Source organism: Empidonax traillii, unplaced genomic scaffold (genome assembly GCF_003031625.1).
Source record: "Empidonax traillii isolate 1590-97213 ecotype Southwest subspecies unplaced genomic scaffold, ASM303162v1 scaffold579:size954524, whole genome shotgun sequence".
Classification (NCBI taxonomy): domain Eukaryota; kingdom Metazoa; phylum Chordata; class Aves; order Passeriformes; family Tyrannidae; genus Empidonax; species Empidonax traillii.
The window spans coordinates 235,893-261,664 of NW_020955772.1; the positions used below are offsets into that span (position 1 = coordinate 235,893).

The 25,772-nt window shown below is 51.1% G+C and overlaps 1 protein-coding gene across 8 annotated transcripts in view; it reads left to right on the forward strand.

Annotated features, from left to right (window-relative positions):
- Nucleotides 1-25,566, forward strand: part of PPP1R12B (protein phosphatase 1 regulatory subunit 12B) — a 112,139-nt gene extending 86,573 nt beyond the window's left edge. For 5 of the 8 annotated variants that reach the window (XM_027898119.1, XM_027898123.1, XM_027898124.1 and 2 more), the window contains 7 exons: nucleotides 12,073-12,089; nucleotides 12,535-12,682; nucleotides 13,297-13,401; nucleotides 13,683-13,736; nucleotides 15,137-15,187; nucleotides 20,848-21,028; nucleotides 24,689-24,761. In XM_027898119.1, the coding sequence (XP_027753920.1) occupies nucleotides 12,073-12,089; nucleotides 12,535-12,682; nucleotides 13,297-13,401; nucleotides 13,683-13,736; nucleotides 15,137-15,187; nucleotides 20,848-20,982 (510 nt within the window). In that variant the 3' untranslated portion in view covers nucleotides 20,983-21,028; nucleotides 24,689-24,761. Of the gene's footprint in view, nucleotides 1-12,072; nucleotides 12,090-12,528; nucleotides 12,683-13,296; nucleotides 13,402-13,682; nucleotides 13,737-15,136; nucleotides 15,188-20,847; nucleotides 21,029-24,688 lie in introns of all 8 variants that reach the window. The other 3 variants (XM_027898122.1, XM_027898128.1, XM_027898121.1) reach the window with 2 other exon arrangements.
- The last annotated feature ends 206 nt before the right edge of the window (nucleotides 25,567-25,772 follow it).

The window sequence follows — 25,772 nt, forward strand, 5'->3', positions numbered from 1 at the left end:
GGAGGTGCTGGTTTCTCTGTCCACGGCCATGGTGGAATCCCAGGCTCCTGGGGGTTCGTGGGTGTTGCAGAAGGTGGTGGCTGCTCTAGGCTGGGTACAGAAAGGTCCAGGTGGCAGTGGGAGTGCCTGGAGTAGAGCTTCTTGTGGCAGTGGGGTTTTGATGAAAGCCAGCACGTGAGCACAGAAATCTTTGTGATTCCTGCAGTGGTAATGGCAATGCCAGCTGTGACTCCAGAGCATCCATGGGGAGAAACCAGGGGGGAAATGCAGCAGCATCGGCTCAGAGTCAGTGCAGGAAACAGCCCTGGTGCTATCTGGGTTATGGAAATAGCCCATGCCTTAAAAGGCTAATTAGGGAAGGATTGACTTCAGGCTAAAACAGGGATCTGTGTTAACCCTTTCTCCAAGACAACGTAATTTTGCCACGAGCAGCAGCAATAACAGAGTGTGGTTTCCTATGGATTTGTCCCACGTGTTTATCCCCCCCCCACCCTCACTCCCCCATGCCCACAGTAACAGGTCTGTGCTGCAGGGAGCCACCAGCCCTTCTAAAATGGGTAGGAATGTGGTATCTTGGAGTCTTCTATCTTTCCATCCAGTCAAGATTGATGCCAGCAGAGCTGTGGGCTCTAAACATTCCCATCTGAGCAGAGGTGCGAGAACACATGAGCAGGCAGGAGCCTCACACGTGGTGCAGACAGGGGAAAAATCTCTTGGAGAACCAGACAGAGCAAAGGAGGTTTGATTTATCGAGGTGTGGGTGCCAAACAGCTGCATTAAATGTCATTTGCCAAGCAGTTTCCTATGGCATTCCCTCTGCACTTGCACTGCTGTTTGGAATGCTCCTTCTTGGGAGTTGGGATAATACTGCCTGGGGCTTTTCCACCTTTAGTTGGTGGAATCTCCCCAAATGCACCAATGAGGAGGGGGAGCACTTTGCACTGAACTCATACAGATCATAAGAGAGTGAATAACCCTGCACAGGAGGCTGTGGTGAGAGCAGGGTGTTGCTGTGTGACCCCAACTCTGTGCCAGGCCAGAACTGTCCCATTGCCCTGGAACCTCCACGAGGTAAAATACCTAACTCCTTGTGTCACAGCAGAAGAGCCCAGAACTGTAGTCACCATACAGAAACAGCCCAGCAAATCCTGTAAATCCCCCAGGGTAAATGTTGCTTTAATGAGGATGTTGCTCAAAAGAGGAAAGTCAAACCCCTTTGAAATCAATTCAGATCATCCCATTATTTGGCACAAGGTTTTTGGCAGTGGGGACCTTTTCATTACATTTTGCCCCACACTGCTTTAGCTTGGGGTTTCTCTTCCTCAGAAAAATATTCTTCCCACGATCAGTTCCAAGGGCGCAATAGGCAGCTGATGGGATGAAACCTGTGGTGAGCAATTAAGCAAATAAATGGCAGGATTGGAAGGCAAGAACTGAATATTTCTTTTTATTCCTATTTATGCTGGGCCAGTTATTTTTTTCATAGGAAATACCCCATAGTTTGTGTTTGGGCTCATCCATCTGTTTATTCTGGTGCTTGATAACCCTTATCCCTTCTCCATGGGATATCAGTCAGGTGGGAAAACCAAAGGAGAATGCACATTCCCAACTTCCTGCACAAACTGCAGTTACAGCTTTTCAGTTGTTTCCCAACTCTTTGTCAATAAACCTTCCCTTCTTTTATAAACTGCTCCTTCTTGATTTGTCATCCAGTATTGTTTGCTGTAAAAGAGATAATCAAAGCTTAAACCCCTCGTTGATGTGTGGGGGCTGCTGGTTCAACAGCAGCTGAATTTGTGTGGCTGCCATTGCTTAGAATCCCAGACCGGTTTGGACTGGAAGGGACCTTGCAGCTCATCCAGTCCCACCCTCTGGGATGGACAGGGACACCTTCCACCAGCCCAGGTTGCTCCAAGCCCTGTCCAACCTGGCCTTGGACACTTCCAGGGATGGGGCAGCCACAGCTTCTCTGGGCAACCTGTGCCAGGACCTCCCCACCCTCCCAGGGAAGAATTCCTTCCCAATATCCCATCTATCCCTGCCCTCTGGCAGTGGGAAGCCATTCCCCCTTGTCCTGTCCCTCCATCCCTTGTCCAAGTCCCTCTTCAGCTCTCTTGGAGCTCCTTTAGGCACTGGGAGGGGTTCTGAGGTCTCCTCTCTCCTCCTTCTCTTCTCCAGTCTGAACACCCCCAGCTCTCCCAGCCTGGCTCCAGAGCAGAGGGGCTCCAGCAGCTCCACATCCTTCTGATGTTGGGACTCCATGGCTGGAGGCAGCTCTGCAGGGATGGGGGTTTTACCTGAGGGGGCAGAGGAGCAGAATTCCCCCCTCCCCTGCTGTGGGATCAGCCCAGGGCACGGGGGGTTTCTCGGTCCAAGCACACCCAGCTGGGGCGTGTTGAGCTTCTCATCCAGCACCACCCCCAAGTCCTTCCCCTCAGGGCTGCTCTCAGTCCCTTCTCCACCCAGCCTGGTTGTCAAGTAGCCACTTGATGGTTCTTACTTGCTCCTCGAGAGGCTTTACATAATTCTTCTTGTTCTGCCCGTATTCACGGTTTCACTACAAGGCTCTTTCCCTCTGGCATTAGTCACTCCCTCATTAAGCCACCCTCAGTGCCTATAACCTGAGCTTTCCAGCTGAATTTTTGTCAGGAAGGGCTCAGCAATAAAGCCCTAAGTGTACTCAGTGGTCTGCCCTGATTGATTTTATTCTGCCTCTGATCTGAGCGTCTGAAGGAGCCGCTCTGGGTGGAATATTGGATGCAGGAGCATCACCTTTTATGGGCCGTGCGTTTCCACCGAGTCACTTGATAGTAATGCTTGAGTGGAAAAAGCAGCAGTTCCCAAATCTCTGCCTCTGTTAACGAGCCTCCACACGGAGCCCACGGTGCTCAGAGCAGTGATTACCATGGCAGCAGATGCACCGAGCCTGGGTAGGGTGGTGTGGACATGTACGTGTGGAATACAAAACAAAGCTTAAAGGAAAAAGAAAGGCTAATGTGCAGAAAATGTGAGGGGCTGAGCTGCCAGTGCTCAGCACACAAACCACGACAAAAGGGCTGGGTATTAATGAATAAGTGATCTTAGAGAAGCCCAGAATGGTTTGGGTTGGAAAAGGGACCTTAAAGTTCATCTTGTTCCATTCCCTGTCATGAGCAGGGACACCTTCTGCTATCCCAGATTGCTCCAACCTGGCCTTGGACACTTCCAGGGGTGGGGCAGCCACAGCTTCTCTGAGCAACCCATGCCAGGGCCTCCCCACTCTCACAGGGCAGGATTTCTTCCCAACATTCAATCTAAATTTCTCCTCTTTTAGCTTAAAACTGTCCCCCCACTTTTCCTGTCTCTTTCCCGTGTAAAAAGTCGATGTCCTAGAGTGCTGAGGGGTCTCTAGAAATGCCTGGTTGGATTATGGCCTTCCTGGAGTTTGGAATGTAAATGTGCCAGACAGTCAGCTTTTGCTCCGTGGTATTTTTTTGCAACAGGTTCCATCCTGTTTCGGATATTCCTGACCACAGGTTTATTCTCACATGGGGTTTTCCTCTGTGAATCATTTAATCTGCTGTGCCGCTGCTGCAAGTGCGTTAGGGAATAAAAAGTGTTACGAAAATATTTCTCCGGGAAACTTTATCTTCCTGAGTTTCCATTTGGTGGCTTGGACTCGTCTGGTTGTGATAAAAGTGATGCTGCATAAATTGAAACGGAGTCAAATAAATTGTCTCATGGCACTTTCTGTCTAGTTTCTGGATTGCTGGCTAGTTACAGTTTGTGAAAATTATTCCCTCTTCTCCCAGCAGCCAACAAAAATGTGGGATACTAGAACTTTAAGGCAGTTAACCTTAGTTAATTGTGTTCTCCAGCACCCTGCTTTGTTTATCCCTGGTTGTTCCTCAAGCCTTGTGTTCTCGGATGAGTATCAGGATGAAATCCTTCTGCGTTCTGTTTGTTCTGGGGCTTTTTTTTTGAGTCTTCCTCCGTAAATGTCCATATCTGGAAGCGCATCGGGAACTTCTGGTCGTTCTCAGGGCACCACCCGTGAGATGTTCCCTGCTGTGACTCAGTAGCCAGACGATGCTCCTGCATTTGGATGTATAAACAAGATGGGTCAGGGCACGTGCTGTGACCCGTGGGGTGAGCGCCTTCTGTCCCTGCGGCTGAACTTCCTTCAGCTCTCCTCGCTCCCCAGCAGCAGAACCGATCCGAGCCAAAGCTGGAGCAGCGAGTCTGTTAACTGTTTAAGGCTCTGAGTGGTCGTGGATGATTTGGAAAGGATCTGGTGTAACGCTACAGCCTCATTTAAAATGCCTCTCTGACCCTCAGCTGCCTGGTCAGTCAGTGGTGGTGCCTTTGGAGAAGCTGGTTAAGCAGCCCAAGGGCAATCCCTTGGGACAGATCAGCCTTGAAACCCCTGCAGGGCAGAGGGGTCAGAAGGTCAGGGAACAACCTGAGGTTGCACCAGAGCAGAGAATCAGTCGGGGCTCTAAAGGGGGAGAAGGGAGGAGGAGAAAGAAGATACCTGTAATTTGGGTCAGCTCATGGTACAGCCACAAAACCAGGGACACAGAAACGGGGAGGTGCTGCTGGATGGGAATGAGCGGCCACGGAAGTGATGGGGAGAGTGGGTGGAACCTCTGTGGGCAGCAAACCACTCCATCCTGCTGAGCTGGAAACCACTGTCTGCTTCCCTGGCAGGAGCCCATCAGAGTTTGTTTATCATAAAATGAACACCAACCCATCAAACACAGGGCTAGAAGACGCACAAGAGCCCAGTCCTTTCATTTCCCTGTACACTGGCAGCTCCACCTGTGCCATTCCTGGGAGATGGTGCCTAGAATCAATGGAAACATGGGACCAGTAAGGTTGGAAAAGCCCTCTAAGATCACTGAGTCCAACCATTAACCCAGGACTGCTGGATGGGGGTCGGGTTCTTCTTCTGGTGACAGGTATTTAAATCTTTGATGAAACACCTGAGATCATCCCACCAGGGATGTGTTTGCAGGGCAGGGAAGGGGTTCCTGCAGACATGTGGCATTCTCATCTGGAAGAAATTTAGGAGCAGAAATCTCCTCTCGTGTCAGTTGGCCATTCAGTTTTTATTTCCTCATGTCTGGAGAGTTTTGTCCAAGATCACGTCGCTTTGCAAAATTAAATTTCTCACCAATAAAATTTGATCCCTTAGAAAAGAAGGAGGGGAAAAAAAAAAAAAAAAAGAGCAACAAACCCTGAGTTTCAGCATTTTGGCCTTTACTAAATTAAAATCCGATCCAAGCCTGAAGTTTTACGTGGCGAGTTTCATCCCCAAGGGACGGTGGGAATAAACTGCAGCTGCTGGAAAAGCCCATGGGCCGTGGGAGGGGTTTGGGGCACCGAGGCACAGGCTGGCCATGGCACAAATGGCACAGACCAGCGTCCAGCTCAGCATGTTTGGAATGGCAGGAGATGTGGCCCTCGGCCCCTCACAGCCCTGGGTGTTTGTTTGGGAATAAATCTGTGCTAGTCGTGCTGAAAACGCTGGGAGCTGCCAGAACCACTGTTCCATCTTGGAGAAGCTTTTAATATTATGCTTCAGTAACAGCACTTTTTTCTTAAGCAAAGTTTATTGATTTATAGCTCAAGAAAACATATTTTGCATCAGGCTTTGGGGAGTTGGAGGTTACGTGGAGGTGGTTTGGCTGCGCTGGATTATTAATCATATCCATGGGATTTTGGAATCCTTGCATTTGCACGATTGCAAAGCTCGAGCTGGAAGCAGCACATTCATCACCCCGGTGGAGCTGAGGGGATGCTGCACAAACCACGGCTCTCAGGTCAGAGGAGCAGCTTTCTGAGGGAGGCAACAACCTCAAAATAATTCTCAAAAGCAGACTCCAGCCAGACCTTCGAATTATTCTGCACCCACTAGAAAACCAAACTTGACCCCAGCCATCCCTGACTGTTGTGACAAATTCAGCTGGAGGGGAACGCCAGCCTGAGTTGTACCCATTGGGAATGGTCCAAGGTGTCCCAGACAGCCTTTCTCCTGCCTTTTCCTCCTCCCAGCTCAGCTCTGGCTGTGCCAGCTCCATCAGGATTCCTGCCCTCAGCAGTGCTCTGCTCTGGTACAGCCTCACCTCCAGTCCTGGGGGCAGTTTTGGGCACCTCAGTGTGAGAGTGATCTGAAGCTATTGGAGCTATCTATCTGAAGCTATTCCTCATGAGGGGGAGCAGGGAGAAAGCACTAATCTCTGCTCTCTGTGAGCAGTGATAGGACCCAAGGGAGTGACTGGAGCTGTGTCAGGGGAGGTTTAGGCTGGATGTCAGAAAAAGGTTCTTCCCCCAGAGGGTGGTTGGGCACTGAACAGCTCCCCAGGGCAGTGGGCACACTCCCCAGGGAGCTCAAGGGGTGTTTGGACAACGCTCTCAGGCACATGGTGGGATGTTTAGGGTGTCTGTGAAGGGCCAGGAGTTGGACTCAATCCTTGTGGGTCCCTTCCAGCTCAGGAAGGTTGTCGTTTCAGGCTCACTGTGCATCAGCCAGGCCCAGCACTGGAGCCTGTGGAGGTATAGGAGCTACGTAACTTTGCATGTAAGAGGGAAAGAACCTCAAACCAGCTGGCTTTGTTTTACATCTAATTTCTAAAATAAACAGGACTCACCAGGAGGATATTTGCCAGCACAAGAATAAAATTTGAGGGGTTCCTAAAACTTCCCCTCATGCTTAAGGGAGGGCAGGGTTGGAGCTGTGCCCCAGGATATCATTACATGGTGGTTAATTAATAGTAGGCATTGATCAGGGTTTCTGAGGCAAAACACACCAGCATTAATTCCTCAACAACTCCCTTAAAAAAGTGTACACTGTCCTGAGGTCGGCCAGTTGGAGGTAAAGAAACCAAAAATGTTCCCAAAGCATCTAATTTTTTCTCTTTTTTAACTGAGTCTTCTTAAAAAATGTAAATAGCGGGGATTTGTGCCTTCACTGGCTCCAATCTCAGCCACAGAATGCAACTGGAAGCAATTAGGGCAGTGTCTGCCCTGGCAGGAGCAGTGGCCGAGCCCCCTTTTGGCGCTGCAGTTCAGGGCTGCATTTTATCGAAACCTTCCGTGAGGAATTTGGTTTTAATTATCCATCAATGAGCTCCCAAACAGCTGCAAAAGTTTCTGAGTTTCTTAGGGAAAACTCCTGCCCTCCACAATCCAACCACATTTTTAAGATCAGTCCCAGATGGCTTTCCTGGCACCGGGCAGCGTCCTGGTGCTTCAGGCAAGTGCAGGCATGGCCAGTGCCCAGCTGTGCCTTTTCCCTGGGACTGACCTATGTCAGCACCCTGAGAATTCCTGGAAGTGTTCAAGGCCAGGCTGGATGGGGCTTGGAGCACCTGGAAGGTGTCCCTGCCCGCAGCAGGGGGTGGAACAAGATGAGCTTTAAGGTCAAACCATCCTGTGATTCCATTATTCTGTGGTGCTCTTCGCCCTTTCTCTTGGATCCCATCTCAGACCCAGATGTCCTGCCAGCCCTCCTGGCTGAGATCATTTCTGAGCTGGCAAAATGAGTGGAACCCCTTCAGTGTTCCCCACCACCCCAGCGCTACCTGGACGTGCTGCCCACCACGAGATGGCCGGGAGGGAACGTGGTGGAATCTCTCCCAAGTGAGAGCTCCAAGAGCTGAGGATTACCAGAAGCTTGTGAGCTTCTGCCTGCAAGTTCTCCGTGCTTTTTAATCTTCCTTCAAAAGTCGTCCCCCTTGGGTGTCTCGGCGGGAGCGCCGGGGGCTCGGCTGCCGTGCTGCTTTCCGAACCAGGACATCCGCCTGCAGCACTGTGTGTTCCCTGGGGTCCTCCCCCCCCCCACCCCAACCCCTGCAGCGCCCTGACCCTGTTTGGATCGTGGAAGGATAATTTCACAACCCGACGCTTCCCTGGCTCTTGACGTTTCTAGTCAAATGTTGATCCCGAGGGAAATGAAGGAGCCTGGGCAAAACCGACAGCGCTGCTCCAAATTTGCCAGGGCAAGAAAACAAAACCCAAGGTATTTGTTGATGGTGACTGAGGTGGATACAGCAGTTACTCAGCATCCCCTTTTTGACCTTGACAAGAAAAAATCACGAAGGAAGAGCCCTTTCTTGCACCAGCTCGGTCAAGTGCACGTGTGGTGCCTCAGTTCCCTCTGTTCACCCCCAGCTTCTCTTCCCAGCAATAAAGGAGGGAGAGTTTTATCCTTCGCTTTCTCACTCTGAGCTCGGAGTTTCCAGCTCTGGGATAGCATGTCCAAGCAGACACAACCTCCTTCCATCAATTCCACAGGGAGCCAGTGCTGATAGAGTTTGAATGAATATTTCATGGATGTTTTAGGATGGGGCAGTGCAGGGAGGAGCGGTGGTGGCTGCGCTGACAGTGCAGGTGTGGTTGGAAGCACGTGGTGAGGGTTTCCAAGGGTTCCATGGCCAAACACAGGGCAGAACTGAGCTAGAAAGAAGCTGTTTTGTGCTCAAAATATGACATCCCTGTGGCCTCTGAAGATTTGTGTGTCTTTGAGCAAATGGCAGGGATGTCTCTGTTAAGCACCTCGTCCAGTGTTTCAGGGAATCATTCAGTTTGGAAAAGCCCTCTAAGATCATCGAGTCCAGCTGTTCTCTTAGCACCGCTGTGTTCACCACTAAACCACGTCCCCAAATGCCATGTCCACGTTTTTTTTTTTGAGCAATTCCAGGGGCCCAAATCTGACCCCAGGATTTGAGGTGGGTCCTCAGCAGTGCCCAGCACGTGGGGACGGGCACTGCCCTGGTTGTGCTGCCACACCAGTGCTGGTACAAGCCAGGTGTCACTGACCTTCTTGCCCGCATGGGCACATGCTGACTTGTTGTTTTTTTGCACCCAGGGCTCACTCTTTCTCTGTCAGACCCCTCCTGCCACTCCCAGGAGCAGAAGATTTTAGTTGTCATTTTGTTTCGCTCATTCCCTCATGCTTCAAAGCCTCTCTTTGTGCTGAGAAGTGCTGCTTTCCACATCACCTCTTTTAGCTGGGGCCTTTTTCTGAAGGTGCAGAGTGGAGCTTGTATTTTTCATGCAGCACTTTTGCTTCTCCTCCATCGTTTTAAAAAGCCCCCAAACCACCTGAGTAAACTACTCTTTGAAATACCAGCACAAACACTGGCATTTGTGCAAAATCCAGAAAAATCTTGATCCAGGAACTGATTTAAAGCAAAATAAATAAATCTTACCTCCTTCCCTGAAGGCAGAAGCAAGTGGAAGAAGGATCTGCTGATGAAAACTCTTCTGCAGCTTCCATTATGGCAGGGGCACACCAGCAGCTGCTGTCACATCCCCTCAGGCTCTGCAACTCCCTGACAGGAGCAGGGAGAGCCGGCTGGGGATCATAACTCTGCTCTCAGGGAACAAGGGACAGGGCAAGAGGAAACAGCCTCAAGTTGCACCAGGGAAGGTTTAGGTTGGATATTTTGGAAAATTTCTTCCCTGAAAGGCTGGTCAGACCCTGGCAGAGGCTGCCCAGGGCAGTGGTGGAGTCACCATCCCTGGATGTGTTCAGAAAGCAGGTGGATGTCACACCTGGGGGCAGGGTTGGACTTGGTGATCCAAGAGGGCTTTTCCAGGCTGAATGCTGCTGTGATTCCATGTTTCCAGGTCACTGCAGGGTGGCTCTACTCGCTGCTGGCAGCAGCACAGGAATGATGTGGGTCCTCCCCTCTCATCTGGCACTTTGCTTCCCTTTAGGCACGTAGAGACAGTCCCAGTCTGACCGAGTCCATCTCAGAAACCATCACAGGAAGGTTGTAAATACAGTAATCCTGGGTTTATCCCCTTTTGGCTGGATATGCTTAAAGTGATTCCTTTCTTGATTCCTTTGTGGAATCACGCCCCTGCTCTCCCTGCCTGTGGAAATTTTAGTTTCTTTGGAGGGAAAAAAGGGAACAAAAGCGGTTTTTCCTTGTGCTGCAAGTGGCCAGGCTGGTGAGGGGACCTGCCTGGTTTCCACGTGGCCTTGCCCAGTCACGTGGGGATTTTCCAGCACTGTTCAAATCCATTGGCAGGTGTGTTTGTGGAAATAAATTCAGGCTTGCTATGGAGTGGATTACTTACCCAGCCGTTTGTCATCCTAACAAAAGTCACCACTGAAGGGGATTAGCATAAAGTGCACAAATAACTTTCAACAAGAGGCTTGTTAATCACTGCCTAATTCCCTTCTCCCAGTCTTCAGGGGAGGTTGGATCACTGGGCCAGAATTCAAAAGGAGCTGAGGGGTTTCAGGAGCAAATGTTGAAAGCTCAGCTAACAAAGCACCGTGGAAAGATCAGCGTGTGTGCGTGGCTGAAAATGGGAAATCTTTCATAGAACCCAGACTGGCTTGGGTTGGAAGGGACCTTAAAGATCATCTCATTCTACTCCCCTGCCCTGGAGTTCCACTGTCCCAGGTTGCTCCAAGCCCCATCCAGCCTGGCCCTGGACACTTCCAGGGATGGGGCAGCCACAGCTTCTTTGTGCAACCTGTGCCAGGGCCTCCCCACCCTCCTGGGGAAGAATTCCTTCCCAATATCCCATCTAACTTTGCCTTCTCACAGTGGGAATCCATTCCCCCTTGTCCTGTCACTCCATCCCTTGTCCAAAGTATTTCTCCAGCTCTCTTGGAGCCTCTTTAGGCAGTGGAAGGGACCCTAAGGTGTCCCTGAAGCCTTCTCTTCTGTGGCTGGAACACCCTCAGCTCTCTCCAGCAGCTCCACATCCTTCTTCTGTTTGTGCCCCAGAGCTGGACACAGCTCTGCAGGTGGGGTCTCACCTGAGCAGGGCAGAGGAGCAGAATCCCCCCCTCCTCTGCTGTCCACGCTGTGGGATGAGCCCAGGATGTGGTTGGATTTATGGTCTGTCTTTGTAACCCCAGCCCCGTGCCAGAGACCAGCCATGGCTGTTGGGACAAGCACTCAGATGTCCCTGTCACGACATGAGGCAGCTGCCAGGCACTGAGTCCCTTGAGATGCTTCCCAGACAGAATCTGGCATGGCTTGGGGAGGTGCAGTGCAGCTTAGCCATGGTGGAAGGTCACCTGCTGTCTTTCTTAGGAGGTTTCTCACCTGTAAGATACAAAGAAGAGAGAGGGGCAGAGCAAATAAAATAATCCTGGGCTGGGCTGGACTCTTGGGGTTTTGGTGCCAATGTCTACAGGGTGGGGCTGGCACTGTACCCACCCAGGAGCCCAGCTGAGGGCACAGCTCGAGGGAGAATGTGCTGATTCATAGCAGGGCTTGCTTGGCCTTTCCAGCTTTGCACACAGCAGATTTGCCGAGTGTGTTGTCCATCCACAAGGTTTCACTGGTGCCAGGTCCCTTCAGTTCATTTCTTTGGTGCTGGGCAGCTCCTGTGTTGCACATCAGAGGCTGTGCTGCAGAGCCCAGGGGTTGCAGCTTCCCTGGGGACACTCCTGTCTTCAATCAGATGCAAGATGAGGCTTCTATTTAGTGTGGAATGGATTGAAAACTTAGTAACCAGGTGCAGGTAGCAGGTAGCTGGTCCCCACGTCTGCAAGTGTGGGAAAGAATTGTCCAATCCACAAAACTGGATAATAAAAAACAGAAAACTGTTTTTAATAAAACAGTGGTTTGCCACAACCAGCCTCTGAGGGATATTCATAGAATCATGGAATTATTAAGGTTGGGAAAGCCCTCTAAGATCATCGAGGCTAACCATTCCCCATGTTTGCCACCAACCCATGTCACAAGTGCCACATCCATATCTTTTTTGAACAATTCCAGGGATGGGGAATCCATTACTGTCCTGGGCAGTTTGGGTTCAAAGGAAAGGATTTCAGTTCTGGAAATAAGGAATTAAAGAGCGAGGTTCAGGTTTCTTAGGTGAGCAAAAAAAAAAAGTAAATCTTGAAATGCTTCAGAGGAGCTGAGGCAGATGAAGATTCAGGCAGGGATTGGAGATTTCTAGTTTGTGCTGGGAAATCTCTATGTAGCCTGGCATGAGCTGGGTGCTGGTATCAGAGGTGGGAAATTGCTGCTGCCTTGCAGCTCTGCAGTTGTTGAACAGAACCTTTAATTCTCCTCATTATTAATTCTCTTTTTCTTTTTTTTTCCCCTTCAGCATGAAAGACTTTCCAGGTAAGAGTTTTCTTTTTTTCTTTATTTTTTTCCTGTGTAGTATTTATTGACAGCAGGTTTTTGTATGGCTTTGAAGCCAAACCCTGTCCCCTGAAGCACAGAGGAATGCATTCTTACCTGAGCTCAGCTCTGGGGCCACTTTGCTTCTGTCCTTTGCTCCCTAAATTATTTAATGGCAGAGACAAAAAACCCTCAGTTAGAAATGGAGCCTGTTCCCACCACGGAGATGAGAAATCACTGCCCATGGGGGCTGGGCTGGTGCCCAGGGGATGTTTTCCTGTTGTTATGGGGTGCTGGCTGTGGGTTTTGGGCAGCAGTGGGTGGAGCTGCTCCCACCCATCCCAGAGCCAGGACTGCCACAGCCTCCAGTGCCACCCAGTTGGGTCCGTGCTGGCTTTTCCAAGTTACAGCAGCTCCCCAGTGCTGGATCCTCACCCTGTTCCAGGTTGGAAGCAGCTACAAACCCCAGCACCAGTGACTCGTCCTACAGCGACCGTGCCTCCGGTCGCTCCAGTGCCTACAGCCGGAGGGAGAACCGGCTCGCCGCCCTCAGCAGCCGCGCAGAGGAGGAGAGCAACAGGGACTATAAAAAAGTAGGATTTTTTGAAATGTATTGCTGTCACCACACGCACCGCAGAACCTGCCTGTGGCTGCAGAAACCTGCCCTGAGAGTCTGTGGGAAGGCAGAGAGAAAAATCTGGTTTGGTTTTGTCTGTTTCGTGGAATCGCGTAATGATTTGGGGTGGAAGGGACCTGAAAGCCCAGTTCGTTCCACCCCCTGCCGTGGGCAGGGACACCTTCCACCAGACCAGGTTGCTCCAAGTCCAACCTGGCTTTGAACGCTTCCAAGGATGGGGCAGCCACTGCTTCTCAGGGCAGCCTCACCACCCTCTGAGTAAAGAATTACCTACACTTAAAAACATCCCTTTTCTTTGCCTCTTGGCTGTGTTTGAACTCCCTACAAAATTCAGCTGCTGTTTTCTTATTTCATGCGAATTATGAAAACACAGGTAAAGCATCCAGACTGGTTCTGTTTGCCTTTCTTCTCATTTCCTGATGTGGGGGAGAAAATGCAACCCCACAGCTCAGTGCTGAGGGCACGTGTCTGCTCAGAGCAGCACAGCAGGGCGGGGTTAATTAACCAGGTAACTGAGTTAGGTAACTAATTAACACCTGGGTAATTGAGGTGTTGTTTTTTGTGTCTCAGTTATACGAGAGCGCCCTGTCTGAAAATCAGAAGCTGAAGTCAAAGCTGCAAGAAGCCCAGCTTGAGCTGGCTGACATCAAAGCAAAGTTGGAAAAAGCAGCCCAGGTAAGGGAAAATCCAGGTCCTGACTGGAGGAACTGAGTACTGGCTGTGATGAACCAACACTTGTTCCAGGATGGGAAAAGGAAGGGGGAGCTCCTGGAAGGGCACTCTTGGGAGGGAAGGTGCTGTAGAAGAGACTGTTGCTTTTCACAGAAATAAGCGAGTGGTTCTGTAAAGACTTGCTGCCTCTCCGGGCAGGAGCATCTGTGGGCTGTTCTCAGCCTTTGTGCCGCACCCTGTGAGTGCTCTGGGGTTTAATCACTTTCTATTTTTAATTTCCTTAGCAGAAACAGGAGAAAACTTCTGACCGGTCCAGCATGCTGGAGATGGAGAAGAGGGTACGTGTCTCTGCTTTCTTCTGAGTCGCAGTCCTTGCCTCGTGTTGCTGTGCAGGGCAGAGTCATTTCTAGAAGGAAAGCCTTAATTAAAAGATAAGTTGTGTTTTTGCCAGCTCACAGTGATAATTGTGTTCTGACCTTTTCAGGGCCTGAGACTCTGCTGCTCTTCTTTGCACATCAGGCTTCATTCTGATTCCTCTCTTTCATTGTAGGAAACTGCAGACCAACGGATTGTTTCACACTAAGACACTGTTGGTCCATTATGCTTTAAAATATTCTTGATCCTTTATAAATAAAGAGTGGTTTGGGGGTGGTGGGGGAACTAAGCAAAAGCCTGAAGGGCTTCTCTCAATCTCTTCATCCCCCAGCCTGGGTTGGTACCAGGGGTTGCCCCAATCCAGGGGCAGGACCTTGCACTTGGTCTTGTCGAAGTTATGGCAACATCCTGCTTGATTTGTGTTGAATTAGGGTCACGACAGCCACAAATACAGCTTTCTGAGAGTTAGAGAGTAAAAAAGAGACAGACTGTTCTCAGTGAAGATGGCATTAGCTGTTTGAAGGATGGCTCATGCATTTTGCACTGCTGAATCCCTGGATGAAGTGCACTGGGGCCAAAAAGTGACCCAGAACTCAGCGGCAGCAGCCACACCCAGCAGCTGCATTTTCCTCACTGTCCTGACCTCGTGTCTCTTTGCAGAGGGCAAAGGAGCAGGACAGAGAGTGTAAATCCTCTTCCTGACCCACATTTCCTATTTCCCCCTTCTCAGGGCACGTCCCTGGGTTGTTGTGAGCCCCCTCATGTTGGGAAGGTCATTGGAGGAGTCCAGATCTGCCCTCTGGCACAGGCTCTAGCTGAGGAAACCACCAACACTCACATGGCAGAGCCTACCTGTGTAATCCTCACTTTTCACAATACACCAAAGGCAGTCAACTTTACAGCTTTGCAGCCTTAAATTAATCTGGGACAAGCAGGGTTTCCAGGCAGGGAATTTCCTTTCCCTGTTCTCTCTTTCCTATTTGAGTGGCTCTGTGACTTTTCTTGTCGCCTCCTGTAGTGAAGTATAAGGAAATCCATGGCTGCACCTACAGAGCTCAAAATCACATTACAATCAGCAACTCCTGAGAACTGGGATCACTGAAAATGGGGAATAATTTCATTAGGGGTATGAATAGAGCTCAGGATCTGCCCAAATGGCCCCAGCACATATCCCTGCTGTTTTGCCAGCTGCCTTATCCCATCTGATCACCTCCTGGTTGTTTCCTCTGCCTTGCTTTGGGGTGCTCTTCAGTGAATGCTCCTACAGAAATACAAGACTCTTATTTTTCTTTAAAAGAAAATACACTGTAAATTTTTCTTCTAAAATCTTGTGACCCTCTTTGTTATGAATCCTTGTAAACAGGAGAAGCGAGCCCTGGAGCGGAAACTCTCTGAAATGGAGGAGGAGATGAAGGTAAGAAATAATCTTCACTGTGTCTATTCCATTTTGTATTCGTGTCTTTTGGGATTGTCCCCCAGGAGGAGGATATTAAAGGTGTCCACGAGAAGGGACCCACCTTCCTTTCTGCGGTCAGGCTTTAATGGCCCTGTTCCCCAAACGTGAAGTGCTAATTAATAAACTGTCTCCTGTTCTCATTCATCTGATCGCTCCTATGTTTGATTTGTTCTGCTGTTTGATCTGAGAATGGTGAAAGCTGTTCTCCTTAAATGCCCCCCCCAAACTAACCTTTTGTGGCCTCGCTGAGTTCCAGTGTGCTGACCCCCTGTGCTCTGAGTAGTCTGCAGCCCCAGTTAAGCCGCCCAAGTTCTCTCCGGATGGGTAAGAAGACAAAGCTGGCTTTTGAGCTCACGCACACTGGCCAGGATAAAACACAAGAGTGATTGTGTCCCCCCCAAAGCATGTCACTGGGAGGCTGTGGAGGCCTGGGATAATTCCAGCAAAGAGGAATTTTGCTTCCTGGCGAGACACACAGCACGGCTTAGTGTCACAAGCCATCGCCACCGTCGTGTCCTCTCTCTCTCTCTCTCGTGGTGCTGCTTTGAGGATGGTTCTCTCCTGCCCTGGGAGCAGGGGCTGAGCACTGCAGAGCAGGAGGCAGCACCTAAAACTTCACACTGGTTTCGCAGCATCGCGTCGTGTTACGCTGCGTTTTAACGCTCGTGCTCACGGAATGAATGTCCCCTTTGCTCTGTGCCCGCGCTTCTGTTCTCTTTGAGCATGACCCAGGTGGGACCAAGCTGCTTTCAGAAGGAAGGACACACCTGAGGGCTCTCCCAGTTCGCTGGTGGAAACGAGTTCCTGCCACCCTGGAGGAGGTTCCAGCTTTGTGTTTCTGTTTGAAGCTTTGAAAGGATCAGTGGCTTGTGCTGCGTCTTCTGCTGCGATCAGTAGCAGAGTGATGTGGTGGAGTCTTCTGTAAAGGCTCTTATTCCCTCACAGAGGAGAAAATAAGTGTGGATGTTCAAGCCAGGAGGGGGAGGAGAAAGGACTGAATGTGCCTAAATTCCAACCTCTTTGTTCGGTGAGCAGGTAACAACCTTCATCTTCAGAGGGACCTTCCTGTAATTACAGAATTGTGGCCTTCAAGAGAAACGCAGGCAGGAGCACTTTGTGTTGGTCCTCCAGCTCTCCAGATCACTGCAAACCAGCTCAGCCCATGGAGTAAGAAGACAAGGTGGTGTCCTCTAGTGGCTTCTCGGTTTGGAAATATTTATATTGCTTTGGAGAGCAATTAATGAAGGAAGATGCCTGGAGGGACTGTTGGACACAGCCAGAGCACCTCTGGTTTGGATCATCCAGAGCTGCAGAGTGATGGAGGCCAAGGTGATGCAGAAGGAGAAGCACAGGTTGCACATGTTCTCACACTGCCCCAAGAGATGTGGGCTGAAGGAGTCTGTGGTCCAGCTGAAAATGAGCTTCAGGTCCTCAAGAGTGGTGCTGACTCTGCTCTCTGCACTGTTCTTGCTGCATCAAATAACCAGAGTGGCCTTTTCTTAGTAGAATAAATAGATAAGAAAGTGGAACATCTCTCTTCTGAGGCACCACTACATTTTCACTAGTGTTTGCAAAACCTTCAGCCCGTGGTGAGTAAGCACCTGAGGGCACTGTGACATGTCTTTCTTGACAGCCACTCAATAAAAAGAAGTATTGAATTGGACCTTGCATATGGAAAGCACTTTTGTGTCCACTCTCATTGTGCCTTGAAGCAGGAGAGTCAGCCCTGCTGTGTTTGCCTGCAGTGAGATAACCTCCACAGAGCATCCCTGATAGTCCCCAGTGTGGGATTTGAGCCAGGAAAAAAAATCTATTAATTCTGGTTGGACTTCCATTCCTGCTCCATGCACTGCCTGAGTAGCTGTCGAGTCAGAAGGAATAAACAAGGAATTGGGAAGGAATAAGCAAATCCACCAGTTTCTTTGAACATGGAAGGTTATTCAGCAGTTGGAAGCAACCAAACCTGCCAGGTGATAAGGTCTCAGGTTGGTTTGGGGGATTCTTTCCACTAGTCTTTGAATCAAACAGATCCAGCAAGGCTCACATCCAGCTGCTTGATCCTGGGGTGTCTGTGTCCTGTTCCACACATCCTGGCCAGGATTCTCCTCTCCTTGCAGCTGACTTGTGAGGAAGAGGAGGCACAGGTGACAGAAATGCTTTGTACTTAAACTATGCTTGAGGGAATGAACTTTGTTCCTGTCCTGAGTGTAACCCCTGCTAACCAAGCCCTCAAGAAGTGCAGAGGAGCGGGACAGGCTCAGCAACCTCAAGACCCTTGGTGGCAGAGCTGCTCCTCAGACCTGCTCCTGAGAAGGTGACAGAGTGGTGCAGCATTTCCCTGAGCGACTTCAAGAATTCCACTGGAGATCCAGAACCTTGGCCGAGGCAGGAGGAAGAAAATTAACATTTGCACTGAGCCGAATTCAGTGCCAAGTGCCCAAGGTCCCAACTGAACAGAGCAATTTTTCTTGAAGGTCACAGAAGCTTCTTCATTCCGTAGCAGCTCCTGGCCTCGGCCATCGTGCGTGCTCCGGGCGTTTTTGTTTCCCCCAGTGTTGCAGGCACAAAATCCTTTAATTGAAGGCAGGTACAGCTGAACTGAGAGACCTGCTTTGGCTAAGCCAAGTCTCAAGCAGAGTGATAAGCAATCACAGCAGTATCGTCCAGATCCTGGTCTTCGCCCTTGGCTTCAGTCCCAGCTTCCCAGCCTTTGCTGAGTTTCTTGGATAAATAGGAGCCTGGCCTACCTGCAGCATGTGTACATTTTTACATAAATGATCCTTTCTGGGGGCTGTGCAGCGTGCTGAGGCTGAGCAGCAGCTGATGGGACCACGCTGAGGTTTCCTGCTATATTGGTGTGGGAAAGCAAAGGTGGTCTCTGAAACGATCACAATCCCTTCCACCTCGCGTAGAACGACACCTCATTTTACAGATGTTGGATGTTTTCCGCCAGCTGTGAGCCCTGTGGTAGAACAGAGGATGCTTATTATCCGTGGTATTGTAGAATCATGGAATCTCTTGAGCTGGAAGGGACCCACGGGGATCATCGAGTCCAACCTGAGGCTCTGCACAGGACCCCAGGAGTCACACCGTGTACCTGAGGGCATTGTCCAGACTCTCCCCGAGCTCTGGCAGGTTTGAGGCCTTAACCACTGCCTGAGGGAGCCTATTCCCATGCCAAGCACTCTCTGAGGGAAGAACTTTTCCTGATATCCGGCCTAAACCTCTCCTGACACAGCTCCAGCTGTTCCCTCGGGTCCTGTCACTGCTCACAGAGAGCAGAGATCGGAGCTGCCCCTCCACTGCCCCTCATGAGGAAGCTGCAAACCCCAGTGAGGTGTAACCTCAGGCTTCTCTTCTCCAGTCTGAACAGACCAAGTGACCTCAGCTGCTTTTGGTACCACCAAAAGGAGTGACTCTTCCAGTACAACCATCTTCTGGCAGCTTCTGGTACACAGGCAGCCAGCACAGCTCGGGAATGGATGGATGGATGGATGGATGGATGGATGGATGGATGGATGGATGGATGGGATGTGGTGAGTGCAGATCTCACTGCTGAGGCGTCCCTGCAGCTCTCCTGCAGTTTGTTGGCCGTAGCTCTGTCTCAGGACCTGTTGATTTATCCTGTGTCAGAATTGCCTTGGTGTGTCCGTGGAGCTGTTTTGTCAGTTTGATGATCTCGGGGGTTCCAAGCCCCATACTTTGCTGGCTCCCTGCACTCCCCACCTTGCTTCTGTTGGTTTTGCAAAGCATTTCAACGGGGTGTCTTGATTCCTTCATGAGGAGCAGAGGTAGTGCTTTGGGGCAGCTAAGAATGGAGCCGATGGATGGGGCGTACACAAAAGTACTTCTGTTTTGTACAGGAATGAGCCCTTGGACAGAATGTCCTGGCATGCAGCGGGTTCCTTTCCAGCTGCAGCCAGCTCTGGGTCATCATGGAATCCCTGGTTTGGGTTGGAAGGGATCTCAAAGCTGATCTTGTTCCAGCCCCTGCCATGGGCAGGGACACCTTCACTAGACCAGGCTGCTCCAAGCCCTGTCCAACCTGACCTTGGGCACTTCCAGGCATGGGGCAGCCACAGCTTCTCTGGGCAACCTAAGATGTACAGGTTGGCTGGGTGGTTGTTGCAGCTTCTTTGTGATGCAGTAGATTTATTTGTGCAGCTCCTGGTTCAGGACAGACAGTGACCTCCCTTGGAGCACTTCCCTGTAGACCCTTCCCTCCATTTCCTCCTGCTGCTGCGAGCTCACAAGTCAGAGGACATGGGGAGGAGCATGGTGGGTGCTTTGTGGAGCTGCTTTGGTTCAGGGCTGGGATTTTGTCACTTGAACTTACAACTCTTCTTTTGGATATTTCCCTTCCTGCCTTCCCCTGTCCAGTGTCAGGGCTCCCCCCACCATGCAGGAGGGGTTCTTGTCCAGCAGGGGTTCTTGTTCTCATGGCCCTGCTACCTGATGAGTTCTGAGTAGGAAGGAGAGTCAGGCCATGGCTCAGGAAGCGGCTCCACAGCCCTGACATCTCCTGGCACCCACGCTGGTGTAAATGTCCATGACATGGATTCGCTTTCGCATCACTGGGAACAACCTTGTCCCTGTGGCACTGGGATGTCTGCTTGGCTTGTACCGTTTCCACATTCTGCTTCCCTCGTGGCTTTTCTGTTCCCTGCCTCCCATTGCCTCTGTACCTGTGCAAGCCCCAGTTTGTACCTGTGCCCAGTTTGTTCCTGTGCCCAGTTTGTTCCTGTGTCCAGTTTGTTCCTGTGTCCAGTTTGTTCCTGTGCCCAGTTTGTTCCTGTGCAAGCCCCAGCGTGGGGCTCAGTCTCTGCACTGTCCTGTGCCCACCATTGCCTATGTCACCAGGAATGCCAGGCTGGCACATCCCTCCCGTGGGAGATGCTCTCATTCAGACTCCTCCAGCTAAAAATGAGAGACTTAAGGTTCAGACTTGCCACCTCTGGAGGCCAGAGATAAATTGAGCCCCAGAGAAGAGCTGAATTTGGGCAGAGGTGAAAAACCTCCCCAAACCTCAAACTTTTTGGCAGGACTGAGCCTGGGCAGGCCCAGGAGCATCACTCAGGAACAGGGGACAGGAGCAGGCACAGTACCTGTCTCAGTGATTTGCTGTGGGACAGTGACACTTCCAGGTGCTTCAAGTCTGTGCCTTTAGAATCTCCCATGAAGCTCTGATCGCTCTTTGCTCCACACAGCTGCTTTAACTTTCAGAGAAACATGAAGAAAAGGAGTTTTAAAGAAATTCTCAGTTCCCAGCAGTGCTTTCAGAGCCTGTGTAGGTGGTAAGTCAATGGTGATAGGTCTCACAGCAGTTCCCAAGTCCCAGGGCTGTCTGGGTAAACTAGAATATAATCCTGCTTTTAGGTGGAAAATCGCTTTATTTGACCTTTTTTAAGGCTTTGGGAGCCCCTGGAGAAAGGGACGGTTCTCAAAACATCCTCAGTGTGTTGACAGGCTTTCCCTGTCCAGCACTTACTGCTACTAATTTTTCCTTTACTCTCTTTTTTTCCTTTCACTGCCTGTGGACTAAATTCACATTTCTGTGCCCGTTTGTCTCCGTGATGTTCTCTCTGTGTTTCTCTGTCCACTCCTCTCACTCTCTGCAGAATCTCCACCAGCTCAAACAGATTCACACCCTGAGGCAGATGAATGAGCAGCTGCTGGCTGAGAACAGGGCTCTGACCCGGGTCGTAGCCAGACTTTCTCTGCCCGCCAAGCCCTCAGAATCAGAGGAGCTGTAGCTGCTTCCCCTCCGGCTCATCTCGCCTCCCTCCTCCACTTTTCCAGGCAGGTCTCTGCTCCCTGGCCGTGCTGCTCCCTCTCCTCCCTGCTCTCCAGGGTGCCTGGTGAAGCTTTGTGGCCCAAGAGCTTGTAGCAAAGAACCCTCACAGTTCCAAAAGCATGGCAGGGCTTTGCTGCAGGCTCTGCTCGTCCTGCTGGCTCTCGCTCTGCTTGGCAGTGCTGCCAACCTCGCCAGCTTAGCCCTGGGGAATGGCTTTGGGGTGGCTTGGCAGTGCCAGCAGCCCCTTGCCCAGTACCCTGCCTGGAGATAGACCCCCAGACTGATTTGGGTTGGAAGGGACCTTAAAGCTCATCTCATTCCAACCCCCTTCCACTAGACCAGGTTGCTCCAAGCCCTGTCCAGCCTGGACCCTGGACATCTGAAAATAGGTGGTTTATGCTACATGGGCTCATAATAGATTTAATTGGACTTTAATTGGACAGTTCAGGGAGAAGCTGACACTCAGCAAATCTGATAATCCAGAGTCAGGATGAACAGTGTCATAAATTTGTAGGGATAGTGTGACAAGTGCATATTTTAGACAGGGGATTTTTAGAAATATTGCAAACAGAGCTGTCCTCAGCAGCTTTTCATGGTCACTTTAGCTCCTTCCCTCATTTTAAATGGAGATTTTTGAGTCTGAGCCCCTCAGGTTCAACATCCCTCCTGCTTCCTGTGGGCTGGAGCAGGATGGGGGACCCAACAGGAGCTGGACCAGAAGCACTTTGTGTTTTCATCTTTGGTTTATGATCCAGTGCAGGGCAATTAGTATTTGAAACCCAAAGATGACCCTTCCCTAAGCACATCACACAGCTAAATTACATCCCTCCCTGCTACTTCATTGGTTCTGTGCTAAAATAAAGCTGTAACTGCTCCTTTCTCGGGGCCCTGCCTGTCCTTTGCAGGTTAGTAGGGATATTCAGATCCCTTCAGACACAGAAACACTGTGCTCCTGTGGGCTGGAAGTGGCACCACGGTATAAAAAAAATCTATTCTTAGCACACAAATTATATCAAGGCTGATTAGCCATAGAAACAAAGTAACCAGGGGAATTGTGGCTTCCACTTTCCAGGAGTCTCAGCTCGAGCCCACAGGTGTGTCCCAGGGGCTGGGAGAGTCGTGTTGTGTGCCCTGGATTGTGCAGATGGTCAGGTGCAATGATCTCACTGCCTTTCTGCTTTAAATCTGCCAAGTGTCCTCCAACCCATCCCTGCAAGTCACCTCTCTTCTCCTCCCGGGAAGTGCCCACGTTATCACTTCCCTTCCATCCCCCCCTGCTCAGAGGTGCCCTGTCTGGCTGAGCTGTGACTGGGCTCATCCTTCTCTCCTCACTCAGGTTTGTTTTTCCCTGCCATTCTCGAGCTGGGGAAGAGCCACGTGCTGCTCTGCTGATCTATTTTCAACCCTTTTAGTAGGTCTAACCCTGGCTCAGAGGGGTCTGTGGACATCACAGCTGTGCAGTGCCACCACTGCTTTCATATTCACCGTGCCCTGGCAGCCAGCAGTGCTTTCCAAAGAGTCTCATTTTCCCAAACCCACATCAAATTTCTGAGGAGCCACTTTCTCCAGAGTCACAGGTGGCACAGAGCCCTGCTGCTCACACCATCCTCCAGCCCAAAACTGATGCTGCATCACAGTCAGCCCTGCCATCCCCTGGGGCTGAGCCACATCCCTCCTCTCCACTCCCATGAGACACCTATAAAGCTGGAGTTTCCAGCCCCAGCCTGTTCACATGTGGTCTATTTGGCCCAACTTGAGGCCACTCAGCTTTGAAGGGAGGAACGCCCTTGGCTCAGGAGGGGTGAAACTGTGTAGGGTTGATGTGTCCCTTTCAGAAAGGTTCACTGGGCACTGATGGGGGCAGGGATACAACCAGGAAACTTTTCCAGAGACACTTATTTTAGATGCACTTATGGTTCTTCATTTTTAAATAAATCACTGACGTTGCCTGGAGCCCTTGTGTGAGGCACAGCCACCACCAGCGCTCCTGGTGAGCTGTGGGACTCTCTGGAGTTGTTTCTGGGAGCCTGTGACAGATTCTCTCTACCAAAGTGAGTGGCAGGACTTTGTACCCCCCTTATCACAGCGATGGGCACTCGGCCACTCCAGCAGTGACACAGGGAGGACAAGGACTGTCCCTCCACGGACCCCAGTGGGTGGTTGAACTGCCACAGGGCACTGGGAGGCACTGGGCTGAGCCCTGGGTGAAGCTCAGGAGAAAACAGAGGAGTGCAGAGACAGCAAGGACTCTGCCCTGTCTCTGAGCTCCTGAACACTCTGATGATGGCAGTGCCTCTCCTTTGGCTGTGAGAAATGTCATAAGGAGCCACAAGTGCTGTTCTGGTGACAGTCCAACCGTGATGATGCACATGTCACTCCACCACTGGGTCCAGGGAGACACTTCCAGCGTCACTGGCCGGAGCTCTGGCCAGCCCAGCACACCAGTTTACCCTTTCCCCACTATCCCACCATGTGGCACCGTTCCCCTCTTCCCTGTCTAGCAAAACCTCCTGCCTGGACCATCCACCACCACCACCACCCACGGGGATGAGGTTGGAAGTGTTGGGGCCACCATGGCTTGGCCTGGCTGTGGAAGGAGGGAATTGCTCCAGCACTGCCCCAGGAACTGCCTGCACTCAATGCCAGTGGTCATGGAGGGGCTGCAGGTGGGGGAGAGCAGGAGTTGTGCTCAGAGATGAAACCCCAGCTTAGGAGGAGGGAGAAGATTTAGTGGGTTTGGGGGAATTCCTCCAAGATTCACCTCGGCAGAGAGAAGTCATGGCTGAGCTTATCCCAGTGTTGTTCATGCCTGTGTGTGACCCTGTTGTCCCCCAATCTGCTGCAGCAGGCTCAGGGCTGCTCACCCCGTGGTCTGCTGGCACCTGTGGTGGGACTGACCCCTTGTCTGTCACACCAGGACAGGGGTAGGGAGTCTCCTCCTGGTGCCCTGATGGCCAGGAACAGTCCACTGAAGGTCACCCTCCTGCAGCATGGGGAGCAGGGGAAGTTTGGAGGGTTTGTGCCAATTGGAAGTGCTGGAAGGGTCTTGTTGAAGTTATTTTTTCTCTATTTCCAAAGTGTTCAGCCTTCTGTCTGTGTTGTAACCCTTGGTTGAGCACCCAGGAGGTACCTCCAGTGTCAGTGTGTTCCACCAGTCCTCTGGCCTCAGCACATGTGACTGTAACACATCTGTGGGGTCCCAAGGAGATTTTGGGGGTATTCTAAAGAGATTTTGCAGGGTCCAGTCCTAAGTGAGAGAATTCCATACCTTCATTTTCCTCTCTAGTCCTGGCAAAATAGAAAAAAAAAAAAAAAAAACCAAATCAGGAAAACCAGCTTTATCGTTTTGTGCTGAGCTCTGATTAGCCTCTGGGCGCAGGTTTGGGGTGAAACAGCTCAGAAATGGTTCCTGCCCTCCCAGCCTGGTGCTGACCTGCTTCTGGGGCCGTGGCCTTGCTTTGCACCACGGGCTGCCAGGCTCGGGGCTCCCTGGCTCTGCTGCGCTCGAGTCCCCTCTCGCCATTCTGTGCCTGGCAGCTGGATTGTGAGAGCTCTGGAGACGCTCCAGAGAAATGGAATCGTGCTGGGTGGAGGGGATGCAATGATGTCCCCTCTGGTCCCTCTGAGCTGAGCTCTGATCCCGTCTCGTCTCTGTCTCTCTGCAGATTTTGACAGAGCTGAAGTCGGACAACCAAAGGCTGAAGGACGAGAACGGAGCCCTCATTCGTGTCATCAGCAAACTCTCCAAATAGGAATCCTGAGCAAAGGCAGGATGAGGAGGGGCCCTACACCAGCTGCCAACCCCACCACGAGCCCTCCCCGCCCTCTCCCACCCGTCACGTACAGCAAGTGTTTCAGCCGTGGGATCAATGTCACACCTGCCTTGCCCTGCCCTTTGCTGTACATTCCCTTTGTGCCCCTGTTTTCCCCCCCAACACACCCCCTGCCATTTTATTATTTTTAATTTAAGCATGTTGTGGTATCTCGGACATTTTATTCAAGGGAGAAACGTGAGGACTGGGTTTGAGCTGCCAAAACTTCTTCCAGGAGCCCAGTATTTGGTGTCAGACTCTGACCTGGAGTGGGAAGCTCCTGTTGTAAAAAGTGACACCTCAGAAACTAATCCAGCACATCCAAACCCTGTACAGGTGGGAAGTGTGAGTCTGGGACACACGGGCTGGGACTCTGAGGACGCACATCAACCCCCTGAGATGTGGGACTGGCTGAATGTGATGCTGTGAAAGCCACCTGGGCTCGTGTCTGTCACGGGCTGCTTTGCACAGAGACCTCCTCTCACCCCAGCAGACCCAGTCCTTTATTTAAGACTTTGAACCTGTTCAGTAACATCAACACTGACACTTGGCATCAGACCCTTATCCCTCACCCTCCCTTTCACCCAGCCTGGGTGATTCCATGTCGTGTTCTTCCAGGGCTCCTGCCTGTAATTAGCAGCATCCAGTTGCACCTGGACTCTTGCTCCTCGGGACAGGATGTATCACAGGTACTTCTGAGCTTTCTGAAGGACAAACTTGAACCCTTAGAGACCCCTTTCAGAGCGTGAATTGCCTCACAGGGAGCTGTGCCCACACCAAAAACCGCCCTGCCTGTCCTAACAGCCATCTGGGACATTCTGCTGTCTCCATGAAGGCAGTGCCCCCGTAGTGGAGTCTGGTCTGGTACTTCAGGTACCTCACTTGGATTTGCAGCAGGATTTGTAGAGAGGGGAAATGCCAGAGTCCTGTTCCCATC